This window comes from Fusarium subglutinans (assembly GCF_013396075.1).
Source record: "Fusarium subglutinans strain NRRL 66333 chromosome Unknown NRRL66333_c0000159, whole genome shotgun sequence".
In the NCBI taxonomy this organism is placed as follows: Eukaryota; Fungi; Ascomycota; class Sordariomycetes; order Hypocreales; family Nectriaceae; genus Fusarium; species Fusarium subglutinans.
In genome coordinates this window covers 43871-56601 of record NW_023502222.1, presented here as the reverse complement: position 1 = coordinate 56601, position 12731 = coordinate 43871, and the positions used below count along the sequence as shown (strand labels likewise).

The window sequence follows — 12731 nt, the reverse complement described above, 5'->3', positions numbered from 1 at the left end:
GGATACATGCGACAGGAGTCATCTTCCCGACCGTCTACTTTTATTGATAGAAGCTACCTAATAGTCGACCCCGATACTTTCACGGCGCTTCCAAGTAGGCCCGGGCCTGTAATGTCCCTGCTGAGCCCCAGCTTCTTTTTTAAACCTACCTACGGAGTAGGCGCTGGAGTGCTAGGTCTGCCCAATCAGAACCCTGGATTTACACTCCATGCTCCATCATGAAGGTGCCCATGTCGGACCTGCACCACTGAGCCTCGGATTGCTGTCCGTACCTACCTAGTAGGTGGCTGTTGCTACTGAATGCTACTACCACTTTCTCTTTTCCAATGAGAGCCTCCATTCCCATCTTCCATCTCCCACCTCCATATTCTCTCAATATCCCCTCGTGACCCAGCCTCACCTTCGCTTCTTCGACTTCTTATTGCTCGCAAAAACGATCGATTACTCACCTTTACACGTTCATTTTGCTGCAAGACGCGCCTTGCATGGCTCTCATATAATGATTGGCTCCAGTCTCGCAGTGTAATTCTTTTGCGCTCTCTGTAGTTTGCCTACTGTGCAAGCTAGTTCATGGAGCGAAAGCGCAAACTGCCCGCGCGGGCTGCCGCTCGAGGCGAAAATGCTGCCAAAAAGCGCAATGTTACTCCTCGAGAGCGATCTGCGACGCCTGCCGCTCCCCCGCCGGCTCCAGAGCCAGAACCAGCTCCGGAACCTGAAGAACCCCCCCCGCCGCTGTTGCCCAAATCGATTCAAGCTGGTAAACCTCTCCCAACGGTAGAAGTCGCGCAGTCAGAAGAACTGTCGTCAAAGGAGTATCAGTCGGTTGGTGAAAGGTATGACATGCTGAACTGACCCACGAGATAGAGATACTGACTGACGCGTCCCTCAAGTGGTGTTCTTGCCGAATCACTCTTCCGGTCCCGTCACAAATGGATCAGCGAAGGTTTATTTGCAAAGTATTGGACGAAACCCCATAAGCGCAAAGGTATTCTCAATGAAGATCCCAAAAACCCGCCAAAGGATACCATGTCAAAGGTGGGCACCGTAACGATTACGATTGAGCCTCATATAATCGAAGCCACGATGTACGTGGTGAAGGACCCGAAACCGAAAACTCAGCCCGTACCACAGCAGCAATCACAGCACCGACCGATCCTTCAGTATGGTCCTCCAAATGGTTCAATGCCTCCACCACTCGCGCCTCCAGCATCGGCAGTTGGCACCCCGACACAAAATAGGGCGGCGGCAGCGAAATATATACCACAAAGTCCATCACAGGGTCCAGCTCAAAGTCCAGCTCAATCATCTCAAACCCTTCCCAGGATATCTCAAGGCCAGATTGCTACTTCAACGACAGCCCCGGTAAACACTGCGACACCATCCCCGAGTCCAAGCTTACAGCCGAGACCACAAGTTGGAGGGCCTGTAGCACCATCTCCAACACCATCAATCTCACAAACGTCTCCCAACATTTCCGCACCAGTGGCACATATGCCAGCTTCAGGACCAATCGTAGCACCAGCAGCACCCACTAGGCCGATAGCAGCTCCTTCAATGTCTCCAGCACCCCGACCGCCTCCAAACTCTCATCCGCCTGCGAGTGGCCTCGCCAAACCTGCTCCAGCTCCAATTCCTGGCTCAGCTCCAGGTGTCCCTGCTTCAGGTACTGCCCCTGCTGCGAAGCCGTCGGCCAACGATCCTGTGATTGCTTTATTGGCACAGAAGGCTTCAGGAGACGCGGAGCTGCGGGACCTCATGAAGAGAGTGGCTGTGGGGCAAGCAAAAGAGGGTGAATTAGCTCACTTCCAGAAGATCATAGATCAACTGAATGCCGAATATCGAAGTAGAGGGGGCCAGCAAGGGCCATCGGCAGATCGTCTTCTTGTCGATGGCCGTACAGTGCAATATTTTGCTACGGAAGTCAGGACTATTCTTGATATTGTCTTGGCCTCTAACCCCAACCAGAAGTCATCCGAGCTGCGGCCACCACAGGGCAGTGATCCGCTTGTCGTTCTATTGGTCAAGACTGCCCTAGAGGACCAGAGGACACGGGATATGATTCGAAGGATTGCGGAAAACCGACCCGGTTTTACTGATGCCACAGATCTCAAGGAAATCTTGGATCGGCTTCATCGCGATATGAAGACCGCTCCGAGAGCTTCCCCTGCCCCTGTACAAATCCGCCAGCAAACCCCGAACGGCATACCGAATGGACAACAAAAGGCACTCCATAATGGACCTCCACCTAACCCACAGGCTCTCAGATCAAAGGGGCCACCACCTGCGCCTAAACCAGACATCACTGCTGTTGTTTTTGACTTTGGAAGCGGTGACCGATATCTTTTCCCCAAATTCAGTATTTTGGAATATCTGCCAACTGCGACTGGTCAGCAAGTTGTCGCTTCATTTCTCATTGTTCGCAAGGGAAGCACATCTGAATATGGAGGCGACCCAAAGCTAGACTACTACCAACCCGTCACGATACGTCTCTTTACACCATCTGGACGCCATCTGGAGAATCTTTCACGAGTGGTCGCTCCCCAAGATGAGGTCAGGCGCTATATGGACGACGTCATGGATCATATGACCCGCGCCGAATATGTTCTCCTGGCAATGAGGCTCCCCAAGGCCAGTTCGGACGGAGAGAAAGACGGCACGGCCTCGGAGGAACCTAGGACAAACGGCTCGACACCAAAGCCTGACTCGGCAATAGAGCCGAAGCCCACCGCGAAGGTTGGCGTTCTTTGGACATCTAAAGGCAGTTCTGAAACTCCACCAGTAGAAGGACGTCTGTCAAAGCCAGCTCGATATGCTGAGCAGGAGGCTGAAGCTAAGTATCAGCGCTTGATCAATCAAGTTTCTGCAAAGGACAACGAGGCCTAAGCATGTCTCGAGTTCTGGAAACATCTTTCACTACGAGTTGCACAAACTGTTTCTTAATTTGGTGCGCTTACAATGGAGTTTGGCATTCTGTTTTGGCGAAGTTAGGAGTGTTGATAGGAACATTATTTGGGGGATGGATAGGCGCTACTTGCATATAAGTTACCTAGATTATCTTGAACCAAAGAAGAGAAAGATTTGTCGGCGGAATCCAAACCTCTTGAAACTGCCCGGGGAATCATCAACATCGGGACTTGCACTTGCTCACTGGTTGTCAAGCACCATCCCATACCCCTCATGATCTCTCGGGGGCAATTACCGAGTTTCTGCGTATCATCCATGGTGTGGCTCCACGATAGAGACGTTGAAGTTGCTACCGGACGCATATTTGAGATTCTAGCATATTCTTTCTACTAGATAGAACGAGGGCACAGGATCTAAGGCTTGAAGTTAATATAGTTGAAGTGTAGCTTTCTGTGGTGACATGTGGCACTTTGGTTGAGGATATGTCGCGGCTTTTCTGGCGAGTCGTTCCATTTATATTGGTCCGAGGACGGAAAGGCACAGCATACTCTCCGCCAGCTTAATTGTTGAGCCTACGATCGGTAGGTGGTAACAAAACCCATGAGCCTGCGGAGAGGCATCGCTATTATGGATAATGACGTTTCGGCATCATCATGAACTGTGATTTCATGACATGGCGATTGTTGTGAACGTAAGTGCCACGAATTTGACGTCAAGGTCACCAAACGAGTATGTTGCCTCTTCTGAGCCTCGTATCCTCTTTTCATTATCTCGATGATGGTGATATTCAAGCACGTCCCTTGAAACACACCATCAAATCACACAATTAACTTGTGGATAACACTGAACTTAGAGATTGATAGTTCCGAGACCGAAAAGGTGCATCCATACCTAGGCATATGCTCCTAACCTGCTGTCTCAGTCAGGCGTATCAACAGATATATTGGACCTTGGCGTAGTCATCGGTTTATCAGTAGAAAGAAAAACGATACTTGCTGTCGTGACTCCCTAGCCAAGCAAAACTACGCATACAATTAACAACCATACAGTGCCCTTTACTATTTGTCAAGCTATGGTTCGGAGAGCTGGGATAGCCGAAGTCATCGATATAGCTTGATGAACTTACACAGTGAGGAGAAATCGTACAACATGGAACTCCTCCTTATTTGATACATTTCGGCGTCCTCAGCCATGTGTGTATGAGCGACAGGAGGCGTCCCTCGCTTGTCTCCAAACGAGTCTCAAGTTACGCCCAGCCATGCTAATAGATACCTATGATGACTATGATGCTATCGAAAGAGGGGAACAGGAAGTTTATCCAAGGTAGATTACGAGGAATATCTGGCTCCTCTTTGAGTATAAGTATGATGCTTGCTTCCCTATCCCGAACACTTGTTCTTTCTTCTAAGCTTGAAACATAACTTCAGTTGTGATCCTCTGCACCATCTATAGTTTACCTTGGCCACCTTCTATTTGCCAGAGTGAGTCAGCAATCATGAGGTTGACCGACACCATCCTCGTTGCCCTCCAGGCATCGATGGGCTTGGCCTTAGTCCTCCCCAATGATGATATGAAGAAGGCGATGGCACAACACAAGCACAACGATGCCGACCCTGAAGAGAACAAGTTTCATGGCTACGAACGGATCACCAAGATCACTTCACACCGATACTTTGGACCCAAGGACCACAAGCATCATCATGAAGAGAAGAAGCATGACGACGACTCCGACTCCGACTCCGACTCCGATGATGACGATGATGACGATGAGAAGAAGGAACATGTTTTCCACTCTCAAAAAGTAAAGGAGAAGCACAACAAAAGCAAGGAACATGATGATGACGATGACGCTCACAAGAAGCATCACTCCCATGACTCGAAGAAGAAGCATCACTCTCATGACTCGAAGAAGAAACAACATGATAAAGAAGATGACGACAAGGATGAGGAATCCAAACTCACCTTCCCCACAGACGAGTACAAGAAGGCCAAGAAACATGCCAAGGACAAATTCCCCTTCCTCAAAGATCATGCGTCGGAGACTCCCAAGTCCAATGACTTGGTCAAGTCGATAATCGATACCATCAGGAAAGACAATTCCGCCAAGGATGTTGAATTGGAAACCCCTAAGCACTACAACAAGTACGAGAATCAGCTTAAGGAAGCTGAGAAGAAACTCCCTTTCTTCGAAAATGTCGTGCTGGAGACCGCCAAGCGCTACAACAAGCACAAGAATGAAGACGAGAAGGAACAGACCAACTCGAAGGATGGCAAATTGTACAAGATTATTCATCGAGGTGGAATGGACGTCAAGCACTACAACAAGCACAAGGATGGACAGAAGCAGTTCAAGGGAGACGAAAAGAAACAGAGAAACTCGAAGGATGACAAAACATACAAGATTGTTCATCGAGGTAAAATGGACGTCAAACGCGATATCGATATCAACATTCATGCTCCAACCTACGCGATTTATCATGATTCTGACGAGAAGCATGACCATGGCGACACGAAACTTGTCAAAATCTTTCATGTGAGCTCGCAGGAGTCGACTCATGAAACGAAATATCCCAAGTATAAGCATGATGACGAGCAGAAACACAGGGGGTCAACAAAGGAGCACCAATCCCTTCCCAAGTCTAAGAACTATGATAGTCACGACAAGGGTCACGTTGGAAGTAAAGAGAAGTATTCCCAGTCAAGCAAAGGTCACAATCAGACTCAAGGGCAACCCCCCACGCCTGTTGTACAAGTTACCAAGAAGATTCTCGACCTGATTGGCCCCTTCGTCAAAGAGGAAACCGGCCGTCCTGACTCTTCCAAAGAGCCATCCCATCAGTATAAATCTTATCCTTCTCAGGCTTACTCTTATAAGGGCCGCCCTAGCCCTCACGGCAATCGCTACCCCAGCTACAAGAAACCATATTCGCCAAAGGACACTCAACATGACGAGAAGCTCAAGAATGGACAAAAGAAGTCTGATCAAGCTAAGGATGGGCAAATTGGTGAACAGAAGAAGAAGAAGAAGAATAATGCACTGCGAGCAATCATCGAAGCTCTCGCCGACCTTCTTGCCAAGAAGCCAGCCGCTAAACACGACCCCAAGAAGACTCACCCATCCAAAGACAACCATGACTCGCACCACGAGTCCGACAAAAAGCACTATTCTCATGAAAGGCCTCCCTATCGATACAAAGAGCATGCCGAGTACAAGCATGATGATAACAAGAAGCATGTCAAGCTGAGCCAAGACAGTTCCTCTCACTATGAGCCAGGCTATAAACACGAGAAGTTGGACTCACATCACGGCGAAAAGAAGAACGCCTATTACTATGAACATGAGGACTCCAAGAAGGGTCAGTACTCGAATAATAAGCCTGTTTCTCAGTACAAGAAGAAAATCGACTATAAGCATGATGACGAGAAGAAGCATATCAAAGCGAGCAAGGAGCACATCTCACAGTACGAGCCAACCCATCATGATGAGAAGTCGGATCACCATCATCCTGGTAAGGACAATGCCGAGCATCCTAAGAGGCCCGAGCCTCATCATGACTATCAAGAGGCCGAGCATCATGAGGACTCTAAGAAATCAAAGGACTACCACTCATCCAACAAACCAAAATACGGATATAAGGAGCATTCCAAGTACAAGCACGACGATGATAACGAGCGTGGTCCGTTTGATCAAAGAGTGAAGCTGGATCATAAACCTATCGATCACTACACAAAATTTAGACATCATGAGGACCACGAAGATGAAACCAAGGCATACAAAGATCGCCAGTCTCATCATGGGACTCACACTAAACGATCGAGTAACCTTGTACCCAAGCTCAACACCACTCAAATCCTCAACCTGGAAGCTCTTTCGCCGCAGGACCGAAAGAGAATCGCAATGGGCCTGCCTCTCGATCCGCAGACCAGAAAGGAGTTCGGCGAGTTTAAGGAGTGCACCCCTAAGCTGATTACCAAGCTCAATATCATGTATGCTCGCATCGTCGATGACCCCAAATACGCACCTTTCATCAAGTACCTCAACACAAAACGCGAGTTTCGCAACAGAAAGAGATCTAATTCTGTGCTAACTCCAGAAGTGATCGCAAAGATCGAGGCTATGCCTCCTCTTATGCGTTCCCTAGCTGCAGACCAACTCGATTTTAGCCCTGAGCTTAAGAAAGAGTTTGTAAATGCTGGAAAGTTTAGCCCCGGCCTTATCAAGAAGCTTGAGAAGGAGTATGAGCGTATTGAAAAGGACCCTAAGTACAAGAAGATCCTTGAGAAGCTCAAGTCTCATGCAAAGCGAGCAACCTCAAAGTCGGCGCTTACTCCAGAGATACTTGCAAAGATCGAGTCGATGCCTCCTCTGATCCGTATGATAGCTGCAGACAAACTCGATTTTAGCCCTGAACTCAAGAAAGAGTTTGTGCAGGCCAAAAAGTTCAGCCCCGAACTTATCAAGAAGCTTGAGAAGGAGTATGAGCGTATTGAAAAGGACCCTAAGTATAAGAAGATCCTTGAGAAGCTCAAGTCGCGTGGAAAGCGAGCAGCCCCAAATCCACCAATTCCCAAGATCCCCAATGAGACGCTGAAGAAGATCGAGGCCCTGGACCCAGTCCTACGTCGCCTATTTGCAGTGAGATTCGGGCTTCCCGCGAAACTCACAGATGAGTTTGTAGACTGCGGAAAGCTTGACCAAGATATGATTCACAAACTCAACTGGGAGTATGCCCGCATTCACAAGGATCCCAAATACAAGAATATCCTTGAAGAGTTTAACGCCAAGTCCAAGCGATCTGAGGGTCAGGGAGAGAATACCGAGGATGGGCTCCCGCCTCTTACAGAAGATGATAAGAAGGAGATAGCCAGGAGCGAAAAGGAGGAGTTGGAAGAACTCGAGGCCAGGAAGCCGAAAAGGCTCACTGAATGGCAGCTAAAGGTGATCGCGCGTATGCCTAAAGCGATTCGCAGTTCTTTAGCCGAGGGACTTCATATGCCTCAAGATTTACACAAATGGTTCTCCAAGAACAAAAAACTTTCAGGTAAAAACGTGGAGCGACTGAACGAGGAGTATATCCGAGTTCAATTAGACCATCAAGATTCAAGCGTTGTTAGGCAGATCCAGGCGTTGGAATTCAAGGCAGACGGTAAAATAGACAAGAAAGCAAAGAAGGCAGCCGAGAAGAAACTAAAGGAGGCAGCCGAAGACGAAGCCAGGGCGAGAGCCGAGACGCCGAGAGATTACAAGATACGGAAGAGATCTGTACACCAGCTTACCGAGAAGGAACTGGAACGTATGCTTAAGTTGGACAAGTACGAGCGCCAGGCCCTGGTGAGAAAGCTTGGGCTAGAACAGTCACTCGCCCATGAGTTCATCAACGCATCTAAGCCGAGCACTGATCTCCTTGAGAAACTCAACGAGGCTGTCTCCAAGAGTGTCGGTACTCCTCAATACCAAGAACTTCTCAAGCTTGTCGGTAAGGAATCCCCCAAGCCTAAGGAGGAACAGCCGAAGCTAGAATCCATCAAGAAGGAAGTGCGCCTGGAAATCGCCAAGACCTTAGAGTTCGACGAATTCACCAGGAATGAGTTTTTGGAGGCCAAGAAGCTGGAGGGCAGACTCTTGGACAAGGTCGTCAAGGCTTGGGGGCTCAAGAGGCTGAAGAACGCAAAGCAGGGAAAGAATGACATCAAGCACTCTGAGGTTATTAGCAAACTTCTCGAACCGGCCCTGGAAAAGGCGGATCTGCAGAGTAAGGGCACTGATGGTAAGAAGCTCACTGAGGCTGAGCAGAAAATGAAGAAGAAGCTTGAAAAGACAAAATCGGACGGATGGTGCGATGAGTTCGTCGCCGAGCTTCAGGACGCTTGGGGCCCTGAGAAGAAAGACGGAAACTGAGAGCGATGTGAAGAGGTGCTCAAGTCGGAGTTGTTCAGATTGATATAAGCAGATGAGTAAGGTGGCTAGGGGCAAAAGTGCTCGATGAGTTTTGTTAGCGGGGTCTATTTACTGGACCCAAGTCAGTATCTAGACACCTTGAATAGATATATATCTGTTTCGAGACCCGACTTAGTTGTATTAGTATTTTGGTTTCTGGGAATAGCTTCACATTCGCTACCATAAAAGCCCGGGCCGACGATCCAAATCAATCAATCAATTACCTACCTACCTGTCCGTAAATGCTTGGCACATTGGATCGGATCTAATTGGACGAGGACGAGGATGAGGATGACGGGAGCGAACCTAAAGGACAGGGGAAGGAACAAATCATTACGTACCTGGCGCTCTTACCTAAATAAGTGTGTGTACGTACCTTCCGTGTCAGCAATTTACCCACCTTACCTCACCTCACCTCACCTCCCTCAGTGTCCGGAATGTCATGAAGTCAGACGGTCTACCTTGACTTACCCAGTAACTTAGGCACTCTCAACTTCACATTCTTCATATCATTGTCATCAATTGTTAGTATCAGAGTGATGCGAACGCAGTGGCCTTTGCAAAATGGGTCAGAATCTTTCGGATGAGCATCCGCAACGGCGGTCGCATGAAGAGCTAACCCAACAACTTGTGAGCTCCTCCTGTCCATCCATCATACGCTGCCAGAGCCAATTCCGAAATACCGCTAACACGAGCTCGTAGACGGAGAAGTTTATGAAGAAATGCTTCACCTCTCTTGAACTATACTCACTCAGAGATGTTTTCAAGAGCCTTGCGGATCAGCAGGACTCTATCAAATACCTGAAAGAGGACACTATCGCCCGGTACCTGGAAATACCAGATATTCTCGGCACCTCGCCGGTCATTTTTCAAATAGTATCCTACATCGGTGCTTTTCCATTTCTTCAAGACGCACCTGCAGTCCTGGAGTTTCAGCGGATGATTATGGTGGTCGTCATTATGACTGAGCGCTACCGAACTGTATTGGCGCGGGGCTCTTCAGATAGGACCAAACTACTGTTCAAGAGCTTGGCTGTCTTTGATCGTAAAATGTCAGAAGCAGGAGCCCATCCAGACACGTCACATATCGCATCTATTGAGTCCAAAGACGATAAAGAGAAGGCCACGGCCCGTGTGGCCGGTTTTGCCGTTGATGCAGCTGGCGACGACGATGAAGACGGTGAGGATGACGACCTCGTGTTGACAGCTTTTGAATTGCTTGACATCAAGGATGCCGTGGACCAGGGCCATGCGCCAGTCTTCCACGGCGCAACGATCCCAACTGACAATTTCCGAAAACTTGTCATGCTGCTTCTCCTTGCCGCCCCGCTTGATCCTCAAGAAAGCCTCTCGATGTATTCAAGTCGTGTTGTTGGACGAGAACTCGAGGGCCTTCGTGACGCCGCTGAAAGCATTCTTGCCTCCTTCGTTAATGCCGAGACCTCAACTGGCATCAAGTACAACCACTTCAGAACCATCATACCTGTGATTTGCCCTCATCTTTTTCGTGGATTCAATGGACTCTTTGAGCGCTTTCTTTTCTCACAAAATCTAGATTTCTCCAAACATCAAAATGATACCCCAGCTACTACTTCATCTCAAAAAGTAGCACAGCCTCTATTGACCGACACGGGCGAAATACTTAATCAGAACACATTGTCCCAGATCTCACTTTTCCTTCCTGGAACAGATCTCTTTCGCCGAGTGAGGCTCCTTTACTCAGGCAATGATGCCGGCTTCTCCATGGGAAGCTTCCAGACCAAAGTTTTCAACTGGCAAGCTCCAACACTGCTCCTGGTCAGCGGAACACGGCTGGGAGATGAGCCGGAGGGTGGTCAAGAAAGCAGTTTCGCGGCATCCTTGCCTCCGAAGCGGTTCCCTCATGGTAGCAAATCGGATCGGCTCACTTTTGGTGTTTACGTCCGTGAACCCTGGAAACACACTCACCGGGAATGCTTCGGCGATTCAGAAACAATACTATTTCAACTTGAACCAATTCACGATGTCTTCCCAGCATCAACTATCAACAAAGACTACGTTACTTTCACAAAAGCACCAGCACACCATCCCATGATGTCGTTCGGTTGCCCTCATCCGCACCCATCTCAAGCTCACAGAAAGGCCGAGATGTTACGCCTAGGCCCTGTATCATTATTACTTGACGACTCGTTCGAGTTCGCAGTCTTCAACCACGATTTTACATCTCGGGGGGGTGCATTTCACACGAGTGTGGTGAGAAAGTATGATTTCCAGGACAGATTCCAGATCGAGAGTCTCGAAGTTTGGGGCTGTGGCGGTGATAAAGAAGCCCAAGCCCAAGCCGAGAAATGGGCTTGGGAGGAACGAGAGGCTGAAGCTCGCCGCAAGATCAATCTTGGAAATGGCGATATCGAGGCTGATCGGGCGTTGCTTGAGATGGCAGGTTTAATTGGAGGAAACCGAAGTGGAGGATCTATGACATGAAGCAACTCCCAAGAAAATGAGTAATACCAGACAATATATGTTCTTAAAGTCTGGTTAGCACATCGGTTTACTAACTGCCTGTCTTGAAACATCACAATCTTCAACCTCAGCGAACATAAACGATCATTAACATTTGCCTTAGTAGCTGGGGAGTAGAGCCACACTGTACTCGAAAGTACCACCCGTTGTCTATCGTACACAATGTCTTTCTGCCACATATTAGCATGCAAAACTTTTATACAAACCTCCATCATGACCAATTACTCCTAATGTACATTCTTTGTCCTTAGTCCTTTCGCTTTGAGATAATTTCGCCGAGATCGCCTAGAGAGCTCTTGGGATTCTTCTTCTTCTTTGCGCTGGCCTCGTCCTCGACAGCTTCTGCGGCGTCTTTGCCATCATCCTTCTTCTCTTCCTTGCTGCCTTGTGGCCATAAGCCAATGCGGCTCAGAATGCCTCCATTACTGGGGGTCTCAGTGCCTTCGGGCTGCGATTCTGCAGTTGCATTGGCCTCCACGGTCCGCTGGGCCTGGACCTGTTGTCTCTTCTTCTCAAGTCTCGCACGCATGGCCTTTTCCTCCTCGTCTCGGGCCTCGAGCTCACGAATCCACTTTTGTCGCTTCTCTTCAGCATCCTTCTGCTCCTGGAGCTGGCGGAGCTCCTTGCTCTTCTCGCGGTCTTTCTGGTAATACATGCTGCCGGCAAGCATGGCGAATACGGTGAAACCCTGGGCTGCAACTCGGGCTCGGAACATGCGGTTCGCCTGTTTTGAATCGCCACGACGGAGGGCTCGGTAGGCATTGATAAAGGCGAGAGTGGTCAGGCCCATTCCTATAGCTATTAGAAGCTGTCCCGTGCGGCAAATAGTTGCGAGATGTTTTCTGTACCGAGGGGGATCAATGGCTCCTCTTTGATCTTGCGGAAGACCTTTTGCATTGGTCTCTCATTCTGAAGTTCCCTGGACTATCGCATGAGCGGGGAGTGCACGGTATAGCAAGCTGGAATTGAAGCATACTGGTCGCCGTCAAAGGACGAGGGCATGGGGCCCGGGAGGGGGGGGGGGGCATCAGCCATTGCGTTTGTTTGTTTGTTTGTTTGTTTGTTATGGAGCCCAATTGCTGGCGCAGAATGGAAGTCAAGTTGAAATCGTGAGGAAGTGGGCTGAGGATTTACAGAGGGACCCTACCCATGATGGCACTGGATGGATCCATATCTGTATAAGCATCATTACTTTTCGAGGTGGGCTCCGCTAAGGTATTCAAGCAAGGTAAGGTACGCTTGGGAACTAAGGTACGTACCTAGCCCAACCGCCTCGAGTCCCAAGCAGCATCCAATCGATCGGCCTATCCGTGTTCGGCCTAGCCCCTGCTCCACTGAAACTTCACAGCTCCCGTCTGATCGCATTAAATGAGCTTATTGGGATGCA

General features: G+C 49.0%; 4 protein-coding genes across 4 annotated transcripts; 3 read left to right on the top strand and 1 right to left on the bottom strand.

Moving 5' to 3' along the window:
* Nucleotides 1–570: 570 nt before the first annotated feature.
* On the top strand, nucleotides 571–2883 carry FSUBG_9875 (uncharacterized protein; the record flags this gene model as incomplete). The annotated part of the gene is made up of 2 exons (XM_036688434.1): nucleotides 571–833; nucleotides 891–2883. The coding sequence occupies 2 exons, from the start codon at nucleotides 571–573 to the stop codon at nucleotides 2881–2883; spliced, it is 2256 nt and encodes a 751-aa protein (XP_036534635.1).
* A 1516-nt stretch (nucleotides 2884–4399) lies between these two features.
* Nucleotides 4400–8803, top strand: FSUBG_9874 (uncharacterized protein; the record flags this gene model as incomplete). The annotated part of the gene is made up of 1 exon (XM_036688433.1): nucleotides 4400–8803. One exon carries the CDS (start codon nucleotides 4400–4402, stop codon nucleotides 8801–8803), a length of 4404 nt encoding a protein of 1467 aa, XP_036534634.1.
* Nucleotides 8804–9406: 603 nt separating this feature from the next.
* FSUBG_9873 (restriction of telomere capping 5) lies at nucleotides 9407–11305 on the top strand (the record flags this gene model as incomplete). The annotated part of the gene is made up of 2 exons (XM_036688432.1): nucleotides 9407–9472; nucleotides 9545–11305. The coding sequence occupies 2 exons, from the start codon at nucleotides 9407–9409 to the stop codon at nucleotides 11303–11305; spliced, it is 1827 nt and encodes a 608-aa protein (XP_036534633.1).
* Nucleotides 11306–11591: 286 nt separating this feature from the next.
* Nucleotides 11592–12379, bottom strand: FSUBG_9872 (altered inheritance-mitochondria 31 mitochondrial; the record flags this gene model as incomplete). The annotated part of the gene is made up of 3 exons (XM_036688431.1): nucleotides 11592–12136; nucleotides 12193–12263; nucleotides 12321–12379. 3 exons carry the CDS (start codon nucleotides 12377–12379, stop codon nucleotides 11592–11594), a joined length of 675 nt encoding a protein of 224 aa, XP_036534632.1.
* Nucleotides 12380–12731: the final 352 nt, after the last annotated feature.